Genomic DNA, 24676 nt, shown 5'->3' with positions numbered 1-24676 from the left:
TCCGCCCCTCCTCTATGCCCTGGGCATAGAGGCGGGGCAGACAATTACTTTCCCTTTCCAGAAATCACTTCCTAGATGTAACTGCTCTCCCCACATTGCCACGTTATATTCACAATTAAATTTTGTAACCAGGGCATGGGGATGGACATCAGGTCCCCCATTCTGGTGCACAAACAAGATTGAGATGATTCAAGGCTTTCCTTAAAGGGGTTGTTCACCTTCAAACAACTAGTTGTTATCAGATAGATCACCAGAAATAACGACTTTTTCCAATGACTTTCTATTTTCTATGTGTCACGGTTTTTCTAATATTGAAGTATAAAGTGTCATTTCTCTCCTTCTGAAGCAGCTCTGGGAGGGGGGGTCGCCGATCCTGTAAACAGTTCTAAATTGATACATTTAGTTGATACATTTCTTATCTTTGTCCCTGCTGAGCAGAATCTCTGGGTTTCATTACAGGCAGCTGTTAGAATTGATACAATTGTTGCTAATACTCCAGAGATGCTGCTGAGAAATGTATCAACTAAATGTTGCAAAATTGTAACAGTTCAGAATCTGCACCTGGATTACTGAGCTGCCAGACTGAAACACCAGAGACAGGGACATTCAACTTTAAACTTAGATTTTGGAAAAAACGTAAAAAATAAATAATGGAAAGTAATTGGAAAAAGTCATTATTTCTAGGGAACAATCTAAAAACAACTAAATTGAAAAAAGTGTTTGGAAGGTGAACAACCCCTTTAAAAACAGTGTGTCCACAAAATGGCTCCTGCCTGCTTGCTATCATTTTGAATTCCCAGACTGAAGGAAACAAGATTCAAATAATTTATATTGTGTAATTAAAGTTCATTTTGCTTGACTAATGTGATAAAATAGGATTTTGGGTGATGGGTTCCCTTTAAATAGCAATTGTATTAGCAAATAACTTTTAAACCACTAACAATTTTTTAATAAATTCATATTGGAAAGTTTCTTTTAATAGACAGAAAATAATTTTTTGGGTATACATGTCCTTTAAATATGGCTAATGGCTGCCGTTACCTCCACTTTGCGCCTACAGGCACACCTGAGACTTGGTAGACCTAATGTTTCAGAAATAAGCAATGGTGTAACATAACTTTACACCATTTTCAGACAAAAATTTCAGTGCTGCTGCCACATCCACGATGACTGCTTTCCCATCCATAACTCCGCTGCACGCTGGCTTGACCTGCTTCAGTTATGCCACTGGAAATAAAGCAGGAGCAGTGTTAAAGTAAAATATGTTTGCATTTATCATAGAGTGAACATGTTGGGCAGCCTTTGTTAAGCTTGTCCAGTGCAGATTTTAGCCCTTTAAAAGCTTTTTTCAGAAAAAGTTTGAGGGACATTTATTAAAAATCGAATGGGTTAACCGTGATCTATTTAAGTCTGGTTAAAATATCACAAATGACGGTTTCTATAGTTATAGTAAATCGTGTTTGGTGTAAAGCTAGGGAACAATTCCTTGAGTTCTGCTTATACCATGGTATTTTCTCTCCTTAAATGTAAGACATCGTTTTGCTTTATTATTCGGCAGATTTATTAGGGTCAAAGTGAAAATTCATGAAAACTATGAAATTCGACTAGGGAACTGTTAAAATTCGATTCGAGTTTTTTTAAATTTGAGTTCGATTCGAGGTTTATCATACACTGGGCCTTTAAAGGGGATGTAAAGGCAAGAAAATAAAATCCAATTTTTACTTTCATTAATGAAAACTATCTCCAATATACTTTAATTAAAAATTGTGTACCGGTTTTATAAGAAACCTGACTGTATGCAGTGAAATTCCCCCTTCGTTTTACTTGCTTTGACTGCTGCAGATAGGAAACTTCAGACGGTCCCTAACTGCTCTGCAGGAAAAAGATCATACTTTCAAACAGCAGGGGACAGCGCCCGACCTTACTTCCCTGACCTCAAGCAGTTTTGTTTGTTTCCCTATAAAGCAGCCGGCGACTGTGTTGAGATTTGTATCCGCAGACCCAGTGCAGTCTGCATTTTCTGATTATTACTAATCAGTCTTACGGTATCAGCTTCTATGGCAGATATTGGTTGACGTGTGCGGTTTTGATTTATGACGATCCCAGACCACACTGAGCATGTGCATGGTCTTGGTCTTGCAAAGACATTTAACATAGTTGCAAGATTGTGACCAACTGCAGCCAACTTTGAAAGCATAAAACATTTGTTTTATTAGGTTTCTGGTGCAGTAAGTTCATGTTTATGTGTATTATACAAAATACAGCATTTCTAGCCTTATTCTATTTAAGACTTTAAGAACTTGAATTCGACTATTCGCCAAACCTGCTGAATTGCTGTTTTAGCCTGTGGAAGATGTCCTGGGATCAATTTGGAGTTGTTTGCAGACTTCCTGAAATTTTTTTTTTTGAAAAACGAATCGCATTCGATTCGAATTTGCGTGTCGATCCTATTCACCGGACTTTGAAAAATATGATTTTTTTTAAAATAAATTTTGATTGGTCGAAATTTGAGTTCATCTGAGTTTTTGGGAGTTTTAAATAACTCTCATGAACCTGAAATTGGACCCTTGATAAATCTGCCCCTATGTGTGCATATATAGGTAGTAAACAAGTCTCCCTTATTTTCGTCCTATGTTAAATGCAAAGAATTTCACAGGATTTACATTTAACCCTGTTCCAAATTAAAATATCAGCAAATCACACACATATTAAGCTCTTATTTTTTTTTTGTATAGAGTGGTAAGTAATGGCATAAGCAGTCTTATATATTTAGGGTATTCTCTACCCCATGTCATTTTTTATATTTATCCATAATGTACTTTTTTAGAATTACACTAAATTAGACTGTCTGGTACTGAGGCAATGCCTAAGGGCAAGGCCAGACATTGCGTTTTTGCGGCGTTTTTAAAAAAGAACAGCCGGGCATAAAAACGCAGCTGAAACCTCATGTGACCATCAACATGCATTTTTCATGCGTTTTTCAGCACGTAGGATTCTTTTCCCAACATGCACTTCTCCTTGTTCTCGGACGTCACATTTAAAATACGCTGCGTATTTACGTAAAGTGTGGTTTCAAATGTGCAGATCCCATAGTCTATTGATTTAGTAGTTTCTTGACGTATTGGCGTTTTTGCTAAAAAACGCCAATACTGGCGTCCTGTGGCGGTAGTGCAGTTTATGCATATTTACGCCTGGCTGTTCTTTTTTTTAAAAACGCAACGTAAAAACGCAGCAAAAACACCACGTCTGGCCTTGCCCTTAAGATGGTTGAACACACTACAGCGCATAGCCAATACACTGCAATAAAATTAGAAATGTTCAACCTTTTTGGTGATACTTGTATTGTTACCAGAATATACAAGTAGTTATTTAAACACATCATCACTGTGGTTGGTGGCTGAATCTGTCTTTCAGTGCAGATTCCGTCCTATAGTAGATACTATATCCAGATTTTTATTGTTCCCAATTGGCAGACCGCACAGCCTGCGAGTAGCAGAATATTTCTGTTGGGTGTTGCTAGTGTAGAAAGGATTCATACTCTTTATGTTCTTATACCAGAATTATTCCTTCCCTGAAAGAATTGTTCTAGTTATTTAAATGAAAAGAATAGCTATAGCAACACAGGCCTATTTTACGTTCAGTCACTAAACCTTATGCTAAAGCTGATACTCCTGAAGTGGGAAGCTGCTGGGCTCCTTGCCTCTCCTGGGTTATAGAAGAAAGACAGGATGCCTTTTAAAATTATATATATAAAAATATTTTTTATATATATATAAAAATAAATTTAAGTTAAATAACATTCTGTAATACTATAATTCATTTTGGATTGGGCAAACCACAGCCCTACAGGTTTTTTTTAAACTACAACTGCCTGTATCCTAGTCACCGCCAAAAGTTAGTTCTAGGAATTGTAGTTTAACAACATCTGAATGGTCACTAGTTTCTCATCCCTGGTGTTAACCCCTTTGTATGTGTACAAAAGATACAGCCCTATCACTTGGCCCTAACATTTCCTGTTTTCCATATAAAATGTACTTCCCGCCCCCCCCCCCCCCCACCAAACCTGCAGTAAAACAGTAGAATGATGGAATTGTGTGTACAAATTTAGGCTGAGGTCGCACCAGGAGTTTTTTGTTTTTTTTTTTGTATCCACGACTCTTCTCTAAAAAAAGAGACATGGCAAATTGTGGATTATTTGACAGTAGGCAGAAGTTCTAGGTTCAATAAGGGGCTCAAAATGTCACCATTAAAAAGCTCTATTACTAATTAGGGATGGGCGAATTTGACCCGTTTCATTTGGCAAAAAATTTGCCGCTGTTGAAATGTCGCCGACTACCATTAAAGTCTATGGGCGTCAAAACATTTTTTGACGCGCAGCTTTTTATTTTGACGTACAAAGCCATGCAAGTCTATGGGCGTCATTTTTTCGGCGAAACAAGGCGAAAAAATTCGCCCATCCCTATTACTAATGCTTGTGCCTACCTGCATGTAGTATGCTAGGTGTACCCTTGTCCAGTTCCACCTTGCCCATTGATGCCTTATTAAATACAAGATGGGTGCAATTTGCAACCGTATTCACTACCCGGTGCATCTTTTCCAGCATTTGAAGTGGATTGTGCAGGTGCGATTATACCAGAATGTGGAAAACTGGAATCCCTGCAAGTATTTCGTGTTAAAGGGGTGGTTCACCTTTACGCTACCTTTTAGCATGTTATAGAATGGCCAATTATAAACAACTTTTCAGTTGGTTTTTATATATATATATATATTTTTTTTAATTTTGCCTTTTTCTTCTGCCTATTTTACAGCTTTAAAATAGGGGTCACTGACCCCGTCTAAAAACAAATGCTCTGTAAAGCTACACATTTTATTGTTCTTGCTTTATATTACTCCTGTTCCTATTCAGTCCCTCTCCTATTCATATACCAGTCTCTTATTCAAATCAATGCATGGTCGCTAGGATAATTTGGACCCTAGCAACCAGCTTGCTGAAACTGCAAACTGGAGAGCTGCTGAACAAAAAAAACTAAACTCAAAGGTGAACAACCCTTTAAGTCTCCTGGTGTGACAGTAGCTTTACTGGCATATAGTGGGGCATGCATTTTACAGAAAATTTATAGGACAAGTAATACTGTTATCTGCAACTCCTGTAAAATATATATATTTTAATAAGAAGTTGACTGTCCAATACACACTGAATTATAGGCTATAGATCTTTTTCTATAGTATTTTAAAATTAAATCTCACCGGTACTGCTCCTTTTTATTAGATGTGTGCGAGTCGCTACACATTGGGCCTTCTGCTAATGAGTGGGTTGCATTTGGTCTGCTTCTTTCAGTTGAAGAAGACAAAGACGATCAATACAATGGTAGCCCCCCAAGGCCGCAGCCGAGAGGGCCCAGAACTCCCCCTGGCCCTCCGCCACCAGACGATGATGACGAGGATGAGCCTATGCCAGCCTCGGGTAAATGATGAAACCTTGTTTACCTCATCTGCTGTAAATCCGCAGGCTTTATCTAACGCAGTGTGGTCTGTTACCATAAGAAATCGTCCTCTTCCCCTCCCAGCATGCTTCCTATGTATTGCAAAATGCTCTGTAGTCTGTTCTGCAAATCTGCTTGTCGCTCTGCTACTGTGGGTTCGTATCCCACTTTCCCAGGAAATGCAGAACTCTAGAATCGGCACAAGACCCAGGGACTCTGGAGCTTGTGCCTCTGAGCTGTGCTTTCCTTCTGTGTCTCTGTGTGTAAATAATCCAGCTTTCCTATTTTGTAGGGATGCACCATTTTGGATTCGGTCGAACCCCCAAATCCTTCACAAAAGATTCGGCAGCATACTGAATCCGAATTGGCATATGCAAATTAGGGGTGGGATGGGGAAAACATTTTTTACTTCCTTGTTTGTGACAAAAAGTCACACGATATTCCTTCCCACCCCTAATTTGCATATGCAAATTAGGGTTGGGTTCGGCCGGGCAGAAGGATTCGGACATATCCGAATACCGAACCGAATCCTGGATTCGGTGCATCCCTACTATTTTGCGGCAGTTTTATTGTAACCTACTGCATTTTTACAGTTGAATAAGACTGCGTATGCTTTCTAACTGCATGAGTCCTTTATAAACCATAAGGGTATTTAACTTTTTTTTTTTCACAGTAAATGCAGTATTGGATACAAATTGCACAATTTTTGTTTCATTGTGTTATATATTTGCCTGAGCTGCTACTCTGCAGCATATTGGGTCAGGAGCAATCCGCGTATCTAATTTGATTTTTTGGTAATCTGTCTCTCCTCAGGCTAGTCTCTTGTGTGTATCTTAAGCATTTCTCATTTATAGTAGGTGCTTATACCTTATGAGCTGGATGACTGTTCTATGCATGTACTAATATTTTGCCAATGTAACACATTCTAATGGTACAATTGAGCTTCACTTTATAATTGTGACTCTGTTCCTTTGGAAATGTGTCCTACTCTGCCTCTCTGATATTATGACCTCTGCTGTCTTATCTATCTGTTATTAAGGCCCTTAAAGGGAACCTATTCCTGTTTATAAATGGGGATCATAATTTACATATTATAGTTAAGAATTAAGGCCTAGGTTATTTTGCCTGCAGGGCATTCCTCCTATGTGTAATTGCTGTAGGTGTCATATTTTTAATTACAATAGAACAACAGCAAGTCTGCTACTGTTGCATCTCTATTGCAATATTTGAGTAATACCTGAGGGTAAATGAGTACTCTGTCTTTATAACAGCCCTCTTTTATAGTACCTTATTAGTTTAGTTCCAGGGAGATACTATTCATTTAAACTGGACATTATATTGAAGTACCATAGTATACAGAGTAACTTCCTATTCTGCTTGTTATTGAAAGTTAAAACTTAGCCCTATTCCTTACTCAGGATAGTTCCCTTTAAGTATGTCTTGGATTGCATTATGCTTAATTGGAAAATTAGTTCTCTATCACCGAACGCCCTATTTTTTTTTTAGTTATGGCAGTGCAATTTGACTTAGTGTATCTTACATATACCAAGCGATTTGTTTTTATGACAGACCCTTTGATTTGTCATTTTTCCTTTACTCTGTCAGGTGGAGAGAAAGAAGATGATGGATTACATAGAGAAGGCCTTTTTGAACCCATATCCCCTGATCGAGTTTCTGTCCACCCTGACGGCAACTATTCAGACGAAGATGATGGGGAAGATGATCCCCAGGATGAAGGAGATGAAGATGATGAGGATGAAGATGACGACGACGAGTTAAATGCTGAAGAAGAGGAGGATGAGGAAGATGACCAGACTGGGGACAGCATAGCTGATGAAGAGGATGAAGATGATGAGGGTGATGATGAGGATTTAGAGGGTGTGTTTCATTTAGATTTGCCTGCCTAAATGCTTCTTACTTGTGAGGACATTATTGACTTAGAGAGGGTCCAGAGAAGGACAACTAAGCTGTTAAAAGCTATGGAAAATCTCAGCTATGAGGAAAGACTGGCCAAATTGGGGTTGTTCACACTGAAGAAGAGGTGTGATATGATCACTATGTATAAATATATTAGGGGAATTATATAATAATCTCTCTAATGCTTTATTTACCAGTAGATCTTTCCAGCTGACGCAAGGTCACCCATTCCGAAGGGTTTTTTTTACAGTGAGAACTGTGAAGATGTGGAATTCTCTCCCTGAATCCGTGGTACAGGCTGATACATTAGATAGCTTTAAGAAGGGGTTGGATGGTGTTTAACAATTGAGGGAATATAGGGTTATGCAAGATAGCTCATAGTACAAATTGATCCAGGGACTGGTCTGATTGCAATTTTTTCCCCTCCGAGGCAAATTGTAGAGTCTTCAAATTGTTTTTTTTTTTTTTAGCCTTCCTCTGGATCAACTAGCAGTTAGGCAGTTTAAAATGGAGTTAGAAGGTTGAACATGATGGACGTGTGTCTTTTTTAAACCTAACTTACTATGTTGTACTATATTACTATGTGAGACATTCATAATATAGCAATGGGAAACCTACATTTTAATGCTTTACTGTTCAAATTGCTGTACTGCTCTGTCCAGTTTCTTCTGTGTGACTTAAAAAGATAATAGAATATCTTTATTCCATTTGGCAGATGATGGCTATGAACAAATTTCAAGCGATGAGGATGGGATCGCTGATTTTGAACGAGAGGCATTTAAATACCCAAGTTTTGACATTGATTATACTCCTGAGGATTTGGCATCTGTACCCACCACGGCTTATGACCCATATGACAGGGACTTGGGCCCTCTGCTGTACTTCAGTTGTCCATACAGAACTGCATTTGAAAATGAAATCTGCAGATTTCAGGGTCTAGATCTAGAAAAAGAAAACTCTGGAGCAATTGAAACATCTGTGAAGCTAACTGAATTACTTGAACTGTATCAAGATGACAGAGGCTCTAATTGGGTCACTGCTTTAGAAGAAGTCCCTGGTTTAATTGTGAAAGGATTGAGCTTTATGATTCTTAAGGAACCTGGACGAGATGACCTCAGTCAGTTAGTAGATTGGGCCATGCAAGCATTGGACCTGCAGCTTGCTCTACAGCAGCCTATTGCTTTAAATGTGCGGCAGCTGAAAGCAGGTACAAAGCTTGTATCCTCCCTGGCAGAGTGTGGGTCGCAAGCAGTAGAAGCTCTTTTAAATGCCAATGTTATTGGAAAGTTGTACAACTTGCTATTTGCAGATCATGTGTCCTCTTCTCTTAAGCTGAATGCTTTTAGATCATTAGATAGTGTCCTCAGCACCAATGAAGGGATGGAAGCCTTTTTGAATTGCCCCTCAGAAGGACAAGGGAAAAGTGGATACCAAAAGCTCTTAGAGTTGATTTTGTTGGATCAGACAGTAAGGGTCTTTACATCCTGTTCTGCTCTTCTGCTGAAGTGTCATTTTTATGAAATTCTTTCTGACGTGAAGAAGATGGGAGACCAGCTGGTAGAAACTGCAGCAACCCCTCAGAATCAAAACGAACTTGGTCAGGAGGTAGAAAATGCACTTGAGAGACAGACTCAATCGTATGAAAATGATGTAGAGGTGCCTATGGAGATGGAACATGTCATGGAAGCTGGTAATGTAAGTGAAGGGGATTTAGAGAAACTTGTTGGCCTCTTGAATGAGATCTTGAACCTCTTGGAAAAGGCACCTCATAAAATGGTTCAGTCTCCAGTGAAGTCCTTCCCAACGTCGGCCCGCATCACCGGACCACCGGAGAGGGATGATCCATACCCTGTCTTATTTCGGTAAGCCACTGTACACACAAAGTAGAAACATTGCATACAAATGTAAAAAAAGACCGTTTTGATGCAGTTTTCTAGTTAGCTGCCATGAAGCCATAGTATAATTTGCAGTTCTCTAGGCAGCACATACATGCCCACCAGGTAAAAGCTGAGTGACTTTGTCCTGTAGTGTATGTAGCTGGTTCTTGCAACTTGTGCAAAAACCAGTAACTCCTTCGGACATAATTGGAGGAAGAGAAACAACAGCACAATAATTATGTTTACCTCTTGAAATTTACATTGTGTGTTTTTAGTGGCACTAAATAATAGTTGTCTTTTTCATCCAAATGTTATCCTTCTTATAGGTATCTTCACCATCACCAGTTCGTGGATTCTGCAACCCTCTTGCTCTCTCTGCCAGGGGCCAGTTCTCACCCAGGAGTGATGTGTGCTATCAGGGAAATCCTCAGATTCTTGGCACAGTCTCAGAATGGCCTTCTGTTTCTCTTATGTGAGAATGAAGCAACAAACCTCATTGCCAGAGCCTTGTGCCAGGCAACTGAGCAGGAGCAGGAGGAGAATATACCATCTGATAGCAACTGTGAAGAATCTTTTGCCTTATGGCTACTCCATGCCACACAGGCTCTTCAGTACATCTCTGAACTCTTTAACCATTTCCAGAACTGCACTGCTACTGAAGAGACCGATCATGCCAACCTTCTGAGTATTCTGCACAACCTTTATCTTATCACCTTCAACCCTGTTGGAAGGTCAGCTGTTGCCCATGTCTTCAGCCTTGACAAGAACTTGCAGTGCCTCATAACATTGATGGAATTTTGCTCCACAGAAGCTCTTGGGTAAGGTTCCTTTTTGATATTGCAGTCATATACACTTTACATATCTGTTGTTCTAATATGCATTGTTGTACATGCTGTGGTGTTAAATGGAAACTGTTGCGAAATGTAAAATTTAAAATAAGCTTCAGCATACTGAAATAAGAAACTTTTTAAATACAATCAATTAAAAAAAGTTAATCTTCACTATTCCTCTCTCAGCGTCTTTCTCTTCATTCTCTCTTCATGCAGGAGTTGGGTGTCAGATATTCATTGACAGATCCGATATACATCTTCTAGGGGGGCTCCTTTTGCCTAGAAGATGTATTAAAGCTTACTCCATTCAAACAACTCATTCCAGTACAAACAATATGTAACAAAATAACTGCCTTTTGCACAAATCCTGCATATATAGAGACTGGATTCCTGGTGATTTTAATAGTGAGCTCTAATACATCTTCTAGGCCAGGGGTCCCCAACCTTTTTAACCCGTGAGCCACATTCAAATGTAAAAAGAGTTGGGGAGCAACAAAAGCATGAAAAAAGTCCCTTGGGGTGCCAAATAAGGGCTATGATTGGCTATATGGTAGCCCTATGTGGACTGGCAGCCTACAAGAGGCTCTACTTGGGACTATAATTAGTTTTTATGCAATTAAAACTTCATTTCAAGCTTGAAATTCAAAAATAAGCCCCTTCTTTGAGGACCCTGAGAGCAACATATAAGGGGTTGGAGAGCAACATGTTGCTCACGAGCTACTGGTTGGGGATCACTGTTCTAGGCAAAAGGAGCTCCCCCTATAAGATATATTGGATCAATGAATATCTGACACCCAACTGCTGCATGAAGACAGAATGAAGAGAAACTGATGAGAGAAGGATATTGAGGATAAACTTGATTATTTCAGAAACGATGCAGAATATTTAATTGTTTGTATTTAGAAAGTTTTTTACTTCCGTATGCTGAAGCTTATTTCATTTTCACGATAGTTCCCCTTTAACCCTTTAAGTGCCACAGAACGTAGAATCTACGTTCTGTGGATCAAAGGACCAAAGTGCCACAGATCGTAGATTCTACGTTCTGCAGCACTTCCGGGTTTGCGAGCGGAGGAGCGGCTGTTAGAGCCGCTCGCTCCGCTCCTTCACGATCCCCTGCCCCTAGACAACGAGCAGAGCAGGGGATCGTGTGGCCCCTGGGGCGCGATCGCCCAGGGGCCCCAAAGCAGCAGCAGGGACGCGTTTCCTATGCGTCCTGCTGCTGCCTGCGCTGCACTTCCGCCCAGCTCCGCCCCCCCATGGCTGCTGACCGTTGGAGCTGGAGATCTGCTGTGTGGGACCCTTTCTCATCGATCTGATGCATCTACCCCAGGTAAGTGTAACATTTACACACACAAAAACACACAAACACACCAACACACCAACACACACTTATTACAGTAATATACACTTACATTCACACTTACACACACTCACACATAGATTTTTGGGGATTGGGGGGGGTCACACACACTCACAGCACCCATGTACACTTGCACACGCGCAAATAACATGCAATTTACCCGTTGTGCACACGCATATGTACATATATGGCTTTGTGGCTTTTTTTTTTTTTTTTTTTCTTATCGCATCGTCTCTTTTTGGGCTAAAAAAAATGTTTTATTGCCGTTCCGAATAGCGTATTCGCTAACCGTACTGTGCAATAGCTTTTGTATGTTATTTTGGTGGTTATATTGCAATTTTGGGTATTTTGGTGCATTTTTAGCCATTTTATTGCATTTTTAGCCATTTTATTGCATTTTCAGCTCTGCATTTGTGTTGTTCACTTGTTTCTGTCCGTATAATCGATTTGGCCCAGCTAAAATATTCAAACGGTAATTCTGGTGGCTGATTACACTAGTGTGAAAAAAAAAAGCATTGATTTTTGTGGTTTTATTAGTTTTTGGTGATTTATTTGCATTTCACACTGTTCTGTGTTAGTTTGTTTTGCCTATGTAAATTTTATCTACTATATATCCATTTGTGGGTCTCTGTGCGCCACATAGTTTGGTATATCTTTGCATATTGGGCATCAAAGTGTTCAGTAGACACCTGGCGTTCATATTTAGGATGTTTTATGCTGATACGTTACGAAATGTGGGGCATATAATGGGGTAAAATTCAAGCTTTGTGCTGATTTTCAGAAATTTGATAAAAACCGTTATGTTCAGCATTGCTTTGCAGTTTGGCAGTTTGCAGTAGAAACACTTATTTACCCATTTTGGATTCGTCAGAATGTGTACTTTCTGAAAATATATGGTTTTCTGGGGTCTCTGTACTGTTAGGGGGGGTCTAATGTCGCATAATACACACACCAGGTGCTTATATTGCAGCAGCCAGCGCGTCAGCTGTGAAAATGTCTATACACTATTGTCATTTGGGGGTCTCTGTGCACCACATACTTTGGTATATCTATGCATATTGGGCATCAAAGTGTTCAGTAGACCCCTGGCGCTCATATTTAGGATGTTTTATGCTGATAAGCTACGAAATGTGGGGCATATAATGGGGTAAAATTCAAGCTTTGTGACGATTTTCAGAAATTTGATAAAAACCGTTATGTTCAGCATTGCTTTGCAGTTTGGCAGTTTGCAGTAGAAACACTTATTTACCCATATTGGATTCGTCAAAATGTGTACTTTCTGAAAATATATGGTTTTCTGGGGTCTCTGTACTGTTAGGTGGTCTAATATCGCATAATACACACACCGGGTGGTTATATTGCAGCAGCCAGCGCGTCAGCCGTGAAAATGTCTATACATATTGTCATTTGGGGGTCTCTGTGCGCCACATAGTTTGGTATATCTATGCATATTGGGCATCAAAGTGTTCAGTAGACCCCATGCACTCATATTTAGGATGTTTTATGCTGATAAGTTACGAAATGTGGGGCATATAATGGGGTAAATTTCAAGCTTTGTGACGATTTTCAGAAATTTGATAAAAACCATTACGTTCAGCATTGCTTGACAGTTTGCAGTAGGAACACATATTTACCCATATTGGATTCGTCAGAATGTGTACTTTCTGAAAATATATGGTTTTCTGGGGTCTCTGTACTGTTAGGGGGGTCTAATGTCGCATATTACACACACCGGGTGCTTATATTGCAGCAGCCAGCGCGCGTCAGCCGTGAAAATGTCTATACACTATTGTCATTTGGGGGTCTCTGTGCGCCACATAGTTTGGTATATCTATGCATATTGGGCATCAAAGTGTTCAGTAGACCCCTGGCGCTCATATTTAGGATGTTTTATGCTGATAAGTTACGAAATGTGGGGCATATAATGGGGTAAAATTCAAGCTTTGTGACGATTTTCAGAAATTTGATAAAAACCGTTACGTTCAGCATTGCTTTGCAGTTTGGCAGTTTGCAGTAGGAACACATATTTACCCATATTGGATTCGTCAGAATGTGTACTTTCTGAAAATATATGGTTTTCTGGGGTCTCTGTACTGTTAGGGGGGTCTAATGTCGCATATTACACACACCGGGTGCTTATATTGCAGCAGCCAGTGCGCGTCAGCCGTGAAAATGTATATACACTATTGTCATTTGGGGGTCTCTGTGCGCCACATAGTTTGGTATATCTATGCATATTGGGCATCAAAGTGTTTAGTAGACCCCTGGCGTTCATATTTAGGATGTTTTATGCTAAGTTATGAAATGTGGGGCATATAATGGGGTAAAATTCAAGCTTTGTGACAATTTTCAGAAATTTGATAAAAACCGTTATGTTCAGCATTGCTTGGCAGTTTGGCAGTTTGCAGTAGAAAGACTTATTTACCCATATTGGATTCGTCAGAATGTGTACTTTCTGAAAATATATGGTTTTCTGGGGTCTCTGTACTGTTAGGTGGTCTAATGTCGCATAATACACACACCGGGTGGTTATATTGCAGCAGCCAGCGCGTCAGCCGTGAAAATGTCTATACATATTGTCATTTGGGGGTCTCTGTGCGCCACATAGTTTGGTATATCTATGCATATTGGGCATCAAAGTGTTCAGTAGACCCCATGCACTCATATTTAGGATGTTTTATGCTGATAAGTTACGAAATGTGGGGCATATAATGGGGTAAATTTCAAGCTTTGTGACGATTTTCAGAAATTTGATAAAAACCATTACGTTCAGCATTGCTTGACAGTTTGCAGTAGGAACACATATTTACCCATATTGGATTCGTCAGAATGTGTACTTTCTGAAAATATATGGTTTTCTGGGGTCTCTGTACTGTTAGGGGGGTCTAATGTCGCATATTACACACACCGGGTGCTTATATTGCAGCAGCCAGCGCGCGTCAGCCGTGAAAATGTCTATACACTATTGTCATTTGGGGGTCTCTGTGCGCCACATAGTTTGGTATATCTATGCATATTGGGCATCAAAGTGTTCAGTAGACCCCTGGCGCTCATATTTAGGATGTTTTATGCTGATAAGTTACGAAATGTGGGGCATATAATGGGGTAAAATTCAAGCTTTGTGACGATTTTCAGAAATTTGATAAAAACCGTTACGTTCAGCATTGCTTTGCAGTTTGGCAGTTTGCAGTAGGAACACATATTTACCCATATTGGATTCGTCAGAATGTGTACTTTCTGAAAATATATGGTTTTCTGGGGTCTCTGTACTGTTAGGGGGGTCTAATGTCGCATATTACACACACCGGGTGCTTATATTGCAGCAGCCAGTGCGCGTCAGCCGTGAAAATGTATATACACTATTGTCATTTGGGGGTCTCTGTGCGCCACATAGTTTGGTATATCTATGCATATTGGGCATCAAAGTGTTTAGTAGACCCCTGGCGTTCATATTTAGGATGTTTTATGCTAAGTTATGAAATGTGGGGCATATAATGGGGTAAAATTCAAGCTTTGTGACAATTTTCAGAAATTTGATAAAAACCGTTATGTTCAGCATTGCTTGGCAGTTTGGCAGTTTGCAGTAGAAAGACTTATTTACCCATATTGGATTCGTCAGAATGTGTACTTTCTGAAAATATATGGTTTTCTGGGGTCTCTGTACTGTTAGGTGGTCTAATGTCGCATAATACACACACCGGGTGGTTATATTGCAGCAGCCAGCGCGTCAGCCGTGAAAATGTCTATACATATTGTCATTTGGGGGTCTCTGTGCGCCACATAGTTTGGTATATCTATGCACATTGGGCATCAAACTGTTTAGTAGACCCCTATGTTTATATTTAGGATGCTTTATGCTGGTAATGATACATGGACAATACGATGCTGGAAAGTTGAAGCTTTGAGGCAATTTTCAGAATATTTTACCAAAACCGCCAAATTTGGCAAAGCCTTGCGACTCAGTAGTTTGGAGCAATAAGGCATGGGTACCCATTTTAGATTCTGTAGAATGTGTACTTTCCAAAAATGTATGGGTTTGGGGGGTAAACATATATTTGTGTTTTTACCCCACAAAAATGCAGTCAATGTGTTGATTTTTCATTAGCTGAAGTTACCCACAGGACAATTTGTATGCGCTAACTTCATTTTGGGGCCTCTAAATGCCATATACTTTGGTAAACCTATGCACAGTGGGCACCAAACTGTTTGGAGGACCCCTGGCAATCACAATTTGGGTGCTTTTTTGTGTTACGTAATGATACATGGGCGATATGATGCTGGAAAGTTGAAGCATTGAGGCAATTTTCAGATATTTCACAAAAACCATAAATTTTGGGAAAGCCTTGCGACTCAGTAGTTTGGAGCAATAAGGCATGGGTACCCATTTTAGATTCTGTAGAATGTGTACTTTCCAAAAATGTATGGGTTTGGGGGGTAAACATATATTTGTGTTTTTACCCCACAAAAATGCAGTCAATGTGTTGATTTTTCATTAGCTGAAGTTACCCACTGGACTGTTTGTATGTGCTAACTTCATTTTGGGGCCTCTAAATGCCAGATACTTTGGTAAACCTATGAACAATGGCCACCAATCTGTTCAGAGGAACCCTGGCAATCATATTTAGGGTGCTTTTTCTTGGTGCGTAACGATACATGGGTGATATGGTGCTGAGAAGTTGAAGCTTGGAGGCAATTTTCAGATATTTCACCAAAACCGACAATTGTGGGAAAGCCTTGCGACTCAGTAGTTTGGAGCAGAAAGGCATGGGTACCCATTTTAGATCCGGTAGAATGTGTACTTTCCAAAAATATATGGGTTTTGGGGGGTAAACATATATTTCTGTGTTTTTACCCCACAAAAATGCAGTCAATGTGTTGATTTTTCATTAGCTGAAGTTACCCACAGGACTATTTGTATGCGCTAACTTCATTTTGAGGCCTCTAAATGACAGATACTTTGGTAAACCTATGAACAATGGCCACCAAACTGTTTGGAGGAACCCTGGCAATCATATTTAGGGTGCTTTTTCTTGGTGCGTAACGATACATGGGTGATATGGTGCTGAGAAGTTGAAGCTTGGAGGCAATTTTCAGATATTTCACCAAAACCGACAATTGTGGGAAAGCCTTGCGACTCAGTAGTTTGGAGCAGAAAGGCATGGGTACCCATTTTAGATCCGGTAGAATGTGTACTTTCCAAAAATATATGGGTTTTGGGGGGTAAACATATATTTCTGTGTTTTTACCCCACAAAAATGCAGTCAATGTGTTGATTTTTCATTAGCTGAAGTTACCCACTGGACTGTTTGTATGTGCTAACTTCATTTTGGGGCCTCTAAATGCCAGATACTTTGGTAAACCTATGAACAATGGCCACCAAACTGTTCAGAGGAACCCTGGCAATCATATTTAGGGTGCTTTTTCTTGGTGCATAACGATACATGGGTGATATGGTGCTGAGAAGTTGAAGCTTTGAGGCAATTTTCAGATATTTCACCAAAACCGACAATTGTGGGAAAGCCTTGCGACTCAGTAGTTTGGAGCAGAAAGGCATGGGTACCCATTTTAGATTCTGTAGAATGTGTACTTTCCAAAAATATATGGGTTTTGGGGGGTAAACATATATTTCTGTGTTTTTACCCCACAAAAATGCAGTCAATGTGTTGATTTTTCATTAGATGAAGTTACCCACAGGACAATTTGTATGCGCTAACTTCATTTTGGGGCCTCTAAATGCCAGATACTTTGGTAAACCTATGCAAAATGGGCACCAAACTGTTTGGAGGACCCCTGGCAATCACAATTTGGGTGCTTTTTTGTGATACATAACGATACATGGGTGATATGGTGCTGGGAAGTTGAAGGTTTGAGGCAATTTTCAGATATTTCACCAAAACCGACAATTTTGGGAAAGCCTTGCGACTCAGTAGTTTGGAGCAGAAAGGCATGGGTACCCATTTTAGATTCTGTAGAATGTGTACTTTCCAAAAATATATGGGTTTGGGGGGTAAATATATATTTCTGTGTTTTTACCCCACAAAAAATGCAGTCAATGTGTTGATTTCTCAGTAGCTGAAGTAAAGTCCTGAACAATTTGGATGTGCTAACTTCATATTGGTGTCTCTAAATGCCAGATACTTTGGTAAACCTATGCATAATGGGTATCAAACTGTTCAGTGGACTCCTGGCAATCATATTGCAGGTGCTTTTTCTTGGTACCTAATATAGTTTGGGATATGCGGAGCAGCAAAATAAAACCTTTGAAATGATTTTTCAAAATTTTGAATTTTATTTTGAAAAACCGCTATGTTCAGACAAGCTTTTCTGTTTGGTAGTTGGGAGTAGAGAGACATAGTTACCCATTTTGTAATCGGCAGAATGTGTACTTTTCAAAAATGTATGGTTTTCTGGGGTAAACCTATGGTTTCAGGATTTTTTGCCTTGGAATCTAAAGCATGCCGTTTTCTGCCTTAGTGCTTTCAAAATTCAGTAATATACTGCCGGGAGTTTTTGCTGTACAGAAGTCCTAAATCTCCCTAAAACTATACATATCTGGTATTGGCACGTTCGAGAGACATAAGGCTTTCCAAATCAGTTGGATTTTCATCTGTAAAATGAAATATTTTTCTGGTATAAATTGATATACGATGAAAAATGGTAATTTTTCTTTTTTTTTTGGTATTTAGCACTATAAATTTTTTTGCACAGGTGGAAATACATGAAAACTCAGGCAGATTTAGAAAGCTCAGTTTCTACCGAAAAAAAACAATGTATAGTTTTCCTAGGTAAACTATAGGTTTCCCCTCAGAAAATGCCCCTAAAGTGAGAGAGCACAAAATGCTTAAAAACGGCTGGCATTTCGCGTAACCAAAATGTGAAATTCTGCTGGCACTTAAAGGGTTAAAGCAAACTTCACTTCAACATTCTTTGTGTGTGTTGCTTTTGTGTTTATGTACTGCCATGCCAGTGATGATTGAAGGATATTATCCTGTTGTCACTTTTGTTCACACACTTGTTTCCTCTAATAATCTGCATACTTTATCACATCACATGCTTCTGGTCCACACTATGCTCTGTCATTGTTTTCATAATTTTATAGGTTTCCTTGTAAACAACATTATGATACTGGATGTGTGCATTTAGAATTCCCTCATCCTAACCGTATATGTCAATGAAAAAGCAAAATGGTTTCTAAGTTATAATGGCAAATCCTCTTTCCTGTTACAGGGACACAAAGTCGAAGAAGTCTGTAGCCTATAACTATGCCTGCCTGCTTGTGCTGCTTGTGGTCCAGACCTCCAGTGAGGTACAGATTCTGGAGAGCCATTCAGCACCTCTTCTGAAACTGTGTAAAACTGATGAGAACAATTCCAAGCTTCAGGGTAGGTTTAAGCTTTTCCTGCTAGCATATAGTTTAACTCTTACACTGCGCTACAATACTTAATACACAGAGAAACTTGAAAATGCACTTGTAAGCAGCAGCTGGAAGAGGTTATTAGACGCCATCAGTTTTTTTTTTTTTTTTTTTGTTTAGTTGTCCTTAGATAGGACACTTAGATAACTTTTTTTTCAGTTGCTTACTGTTTTTGACAGTTTTACTAAAATGTAAGTTAAAACTTCCTATTTTTCTTTGGCATTTAAAGGGCTAATCCCCTTCCAACAACCGTTTTTTTCTTTTTATTTGTTTTCATATAGTTAGCCTGCAAGTCAGACTCTTCATTTACTTTCTAATTTCTATCGTATCGAAGCTGAGTTACTTTTTTCACATTCCTATGTCTTTCTAAAGAAGCTCTGGGAGGGGAGTATCTCCCACTCTGAAAACGGTTCTAAATCAATACATAAGTTGATGCATTTCTTATCTTTAGCTGTACTGGGCTGATCTGATAGGGAACTAAAACCGTCTTTGTTTGTGTGACTGTGATTGGCTCTCCCCCCTCTTACTGTGCTTCTGCCATCATTAGCAAATGCCCACCCTCCTTTGAAACAGAGACCATAGCAGGTCTATAGGGCCATTTTTAGGGTAAGGCCACTGGGCGTTTTGGGGAGATTTGGTCGCCTGGCGACTAATCGCCTTGTCTTTGCGGTGACCAATCTCCCCAAACACCTTCCCTCAATCTGCGCCAGCTAAAATGAAAAAAACGCTGGCGCTAATCACGTGCAGCAATTTGTTTTCCGAAGTTTCCTTGTGAGGCAACTTCATGCGACTTCAGGAAACCGATCCGCCGCGTGTGATTAGCGCCGGCGTTCTTTCAAGTTAATAATTAAGCCCTAAGTAAAACCAACACCATATGTTTTACATTAATGCCTTCACTATTATAAGGGTTTCCACCTACCCTTTATGTCTCCTTTTAAAGGCAGCTGTTATGACTGATACAATATTATACTGCCAAGAAATACATCAACTACTGTAGCAAACTGAAGCAGTTCAGACTCTGCCCTTGGAATATTGAGCTGCAAGAATGAATTACCTTTAATTTTTGGGGAAATTGTAAAGTCAAAGTCAAGTCAATTGCAAGTCAATTGGGAAAAAAAAGTCTTTATTTCTAGTGAGCAACTGAGCTGAAAAAAAGTGTTTGGAAGATGAACAACAACTTTGATTCTGGCAGCTCTACAACTGCCGTGTTTCCAACTGTTGTGCTCCATGATAGAATATGTTCCCCATATAAAGTTAATGAACTTTGGTGTTAATGCTTCTAAAAAGTGTTGATTTATCTACCAGATTGTAACCCAATTCTTTAATGACTCTGATGTAATTTTTTTATGCTGTACTGTGTAAGGATTTTTAAAAAGTTACTTTCTAAATTGCAACCGTTCTGTCTTTAGCATATGAATGACAAACTCAAGTGTTCTGAAATTAACCTCTAAAAAATTGTTTGTGTTTACCAAGCATGATCTTTAGATGCATTCATCTTAATTTATCTGTCTAGATCTGATGCCTTTCTATGTCTTAAATACCATAATTGTATTGTTTTTCCCTTTTTCTTTCCTTCTGTTGTAGAACTTGCCAAATGGTTAGAACCTTTAAAAGGTATTCGATTTGAGATAAATTGTATCCCAAGCCTTATTGACTATATAAAGCAGGTAAGAAATATATAGTATATATAGAAATATAGAATATAAATCTACGTATGAGAGCAATACATTGTAGTTGAGTTCCTTAAATGGACAGTATACACCTAAAATGCCCACCTTAAAACGGAGAAAGACAGTAGGCACTTTGAGGTTTTCACTGATGTGGAGAGAGAGAGAGAGAGAGAGAGAGCTCCGAAAGGTAAAGGGGTGCAACTTCAGGCTAGACAAGAAAGTAACTAAAAGAAATGCAGTTTTGCTGTTTGTTATAAAAAAAGAAAATTGAATGTAGGGAGAAAGGTTAGTCTAGGGACTGTTTAGAGTAATTATAGAAAGGAAAAAAGGTTTACTTGTTCTCTATTCCACTTTGAAGAATAATTCCATATTTCGATGATTGGGTAGTTTGATTCAGTTTGCATATATAAATTTTTTTTTTTTTGTTTTGTTTTAGAATGTAGACAATCTGATGACACAAGAAGGTGTTGGCCTTCTCACTGCTCTCCGAATCCTTTGCCATGTGGCTTGTCCTCCGGCTCCAGTGGAAGGTAAATTCACCCCCTTATTTATCATGTGTTGGTGAACATAGGAATCTAGGCAATACTACATTACCTGTATCAAAACATTTCATAGATCAGGGACACACTGCAGATAGACTAAAATTTATGATATTGGAAACGATACCTCCACTAAAAAGAGGGGTAGATAGAGAACTACTTTTAAGTCTGTCACGGGGTTTGATTAGTCACTAAGGTGGGTATACACCCATTCACTGCTGGGTCATTCACCTTGTAATATGATCACCAATGAAAAGCACTTCCTGATGTCACGATTTGATTTTGGCGCCATCTTATGGTTTAAATATGTGTGTTGTTATCACTTCCTCATGGCGGCTTGAGTTAGGAGCCGAAACGTCAAAATAAATATGATTTGATTTTTTCACCTTAAAAGACCTTGAGTGCGTTTTGCTATTTGGATGTATATTATATAACCTGCACTGGCGTTTGACTTATTTTTGGAGTGCTCCAGGTGGATAATGTTTAGAGATAGATGGCTGTCGTTAATCTGTCTTCCCTCCTCAGCCCTTCCCCTCTTAAAGCGATACCGACAGGTTTTCAATAATGGTATAGTATATGAAAGCTTATATATAGGTCGCGCTTTCTATTTTTTATTGTAGTCACTAAAAAACTAAATGCACTTGAGGTCTTTTAAGGTGAATTTTTTTTCCCCACCTACCTCTTTCCATGCCCTCATTAGTTACATTTACACAAGTTAATTATATTTGATAAATAAAAATAACATTAATGGATTTTAGATGTTTAGGAGTATGACAATACAATATGCATGTACTCAAATTCACAACCTTAATCTGGGTCTCCTTGTTCACAGACTTTTTTTTTTTTAATTCTTTTTGATTTTATGGCATTTTTATATTTATTGGGGTAGTTAATCTGTTTAATTTTCAATTTATGGTTTTTAGATTAATTGCCTTCCTCTTCTGCCTGTTTCAATCTTAAAATTCTATCTGATTGCTGGTTACTATCAGCACCCAAAAAAACATTTCTCTGTAAGGCTACAACTTTATTGTTCGTTTTTGTTACTATATAAATAATATAAATAAATTAATGCAATTACTTTGTAACTCTTATCTTTCTGTTCAGGCCCTCTCCTATTCATTGACTTTTTGTCATTATTTTATATTCAAACCACTGCCTGGTTGCTAGGGTGATTTGAATCCTAGCTGCTGAAAGTCCACAGAGAGCCACTGAACAAAAATATATATATTATATTAAGATGGACTACTCCTTTTTTTTTTTTTTTTTTTTTTTTTATATATATATATATATATATATACAGCATGCTGTACGCAACATGGGATTGTTAACATTTTACCAAATGTTCTGATTCTAGCATTATAATGATAACCAAAACAGAAACACAAAACTTTGCTGCTATTATGTAAGTTGTAGTAAATAAAAATTATTTGCTGATTAGCTGCATTAAAGCTGTTTATTCAGAGGGAAAATTAAGCTCTCCAGAAACTTTTATTTTCCATCAATATTGCATTTTTTTTTTTTAATGTTTGTGGTCTTGCTATTGTAGGCCAACAGAAGGATCTAAAGTGGAATCTCGCAGTTATTCAGCTCTTTTCTGCTGAAGGCCTGGACACCTTTATACGTATTCTCCAGAAACTGAATGGCATTCTCATCCAACCATGGAGACTGCATGTAAACCTGGGGACCATATTGTACAGAGCTATTACATTATCTGTAGTACGCTGCACCCTGTCCTTGCTCAAGACTATGTTAATGGAACTCTTACGTGGTGGCTCATTTGAGTTTAAAGACATGAGGGTGCCATGCACATTGGTCACTCTACACATGCTCCTTTGTTCTATCCCTCTCTCTGGAAGACTGGATGGAGAAGAGCAGAAAATCCAGAATGATATAGTAGACATTTTATTAACATTTACACAAGGAGTTAATAAACAACTTACAATCTCTGAGGAGACACTGGCTAATAACACTTGGTCACTGATGCTCAAGGAAGTTCTTTTGTCTATCTTGGAAGTTCCTGAAGGCTTCTTCTCAGGACTCATTATATTGTCAGAGCTGCTGCCTTTGCCTCTTCCTATGCAGACAACACAGGTAACAAAATATAAATGGTAGTTATTTGCACGTTCACCTCACTCTTAGCTTTCTTATACGGTGTCAGTGGTGGTAGCATCTTTACCTCTCTTCAAACCGGTCATGTAGGATCCCTCTCCCAAAAATGAATTAACTGAAAAAAATGTAAAACCGTCTTCATCAGTGTGTCACAGCAATCATATACAAAAGAAAGAAGTACCCTAGAACCTGACATATTTTATATAACTTTAAAGGACATGTAACGCCAACATTTTCCTCTCATGTTTATAAGTTGGCCCCACCCTAATGGCATTATTTGTATTGCATACATCCCCTCCATTTGCTGTTTGACATTACATTTCCCTAAAACAAATAGCAGCTTTCACCCGGGGGCAATTTTTCCTCTGACACATCATTAGTGCATTTATATCTGCAAACGGCACAACTGCGATGTAAAGTTCATGCAACTAAAGAATGAAGGCTAAGAAAGGCAGAATTTACTATGATGACCAGTCCTGCTTGGATTGAGCACTGTAATGGTTACTCTGAGCTCAGGAGAGGGGTTAGGATTTAAAAAACGGAGCAGAGAACTAGCAGAGTTTCTATGGGAACCAGCAATGCCATATCTTCATTGGCTGTTAGACTGGAAGGTGTGTTTATTAATCTGAGTTGAGAAGACCTGAGCAGGCTCATGGGCCAACAGCAAAAGAAAAATTCCCAAGGGAGAAGGCTGTGTGGTTTAGTGGAGCAGAAGGAATCCTAAGTGATTAAGGGGATGCTGCAGCCTTACTACCAACTTTTGAACAACCATAGTGGCAGGTATTTAGAGATTTCAAACAGGCTCTTCAGTGATTCAGTTGGGGGTTTACATGTCCTTTAACACTATGTGCAAATTTGTCATAAGACCTAAAAATGCATGAATATGGAGAATCAGACAGGACATGGGAACCCCACAATACAAAGGTCATAAGTACAGTTTGACTAAGCGCAGGTTTTCTCGGGCGGGCAAAATAGCATGTTTAATTTAATTTACAAAATCACAAATTTACATTTGTGTTATTGCAAATGATTATATAAGCTTTTTGTAATAGGTGTTGACACTTTTATTGTTATATACAGTGTGGGCACCTCATGAAAGACTGGCTATAGACATAGCCACGGTTTTATAATGTTTACTAAATAAAGTTGCCTTTCCTTGATTTTCAGGCTATTGAATCGGAGGGTATTGCTGTGGCTTTAAACACCAGAAAGCTGTGGAGCATGCACCTGCATGTACATTCCAAACTTCTCCAGGATATTGTGCGCTCCATCGCCGGAACGTCTTGCCAGCCTCTGCAGCACATGGTCAGGCGCATCTGTATTCAGCTCTGTGACCTGGCCTCACCCACTGCTCTCCTAATTATGCGCACATTACTGGATCTCATTGTGGAGCATTTGCAGATGTATGTGTCATATGACTATAAGACTACTTTTTAGTTATTATTTAGCCAATACTCCAGAGGCGTGGTCTTTCTGC

At 39.0% G+C, this 24676-nt stretch overlaps 1 protein-coding gene across 1 annotated transcript in view; it reads left to right on the top strand.

Annotated features, from left to right (window-relative positions):
* The window catches only part of virma.S (vir like m6A methyltransferase associated S homeolog), a 47993-nt gene that overhangs the window by 7103 nt on the left and 16214 nt on the right, over positions 1-24676 (top strand). The window contains 9 exon segments of the mRNA XM_018223864.2: positions 5339-5464; positions 7089-7361; positions 8116-9262; positions 9604-10095; positions 18695-18849; positions 20466-20548; positions 20988-21081; positions 22637-23181; positions 24367-24602. Of these exon segments, the coding sequence (XP_018079353.1) occupies positions 5339-5464; positions 7089-7361; positions 8116-9262; positions 9604-10095; positions 18695-18849; positions 20466-20548; positions 20988-21081; positions 22637-23181; positions 24367-24602 (3151 nt within the window).

The sequence above is a fragment of the Xenopus laevis genome, chromosome 6S, assembly GCF_017654675.1.
Source record: "Xenopus laevis strain J_2021 chromosome 6S, Xenopus_laevis_v10.1, whole genome shotgun sequence".
NCBI classification, from domain to species: domain Eukaryota; kingdom Metazoa; phylum Chordata; class Amphibia; order Anura; family Pipidae; genus Xenopus; species Xenopus laevis.
This window is presented reverse-complemented; position numbering and strand designations above follow the sequence as displayed.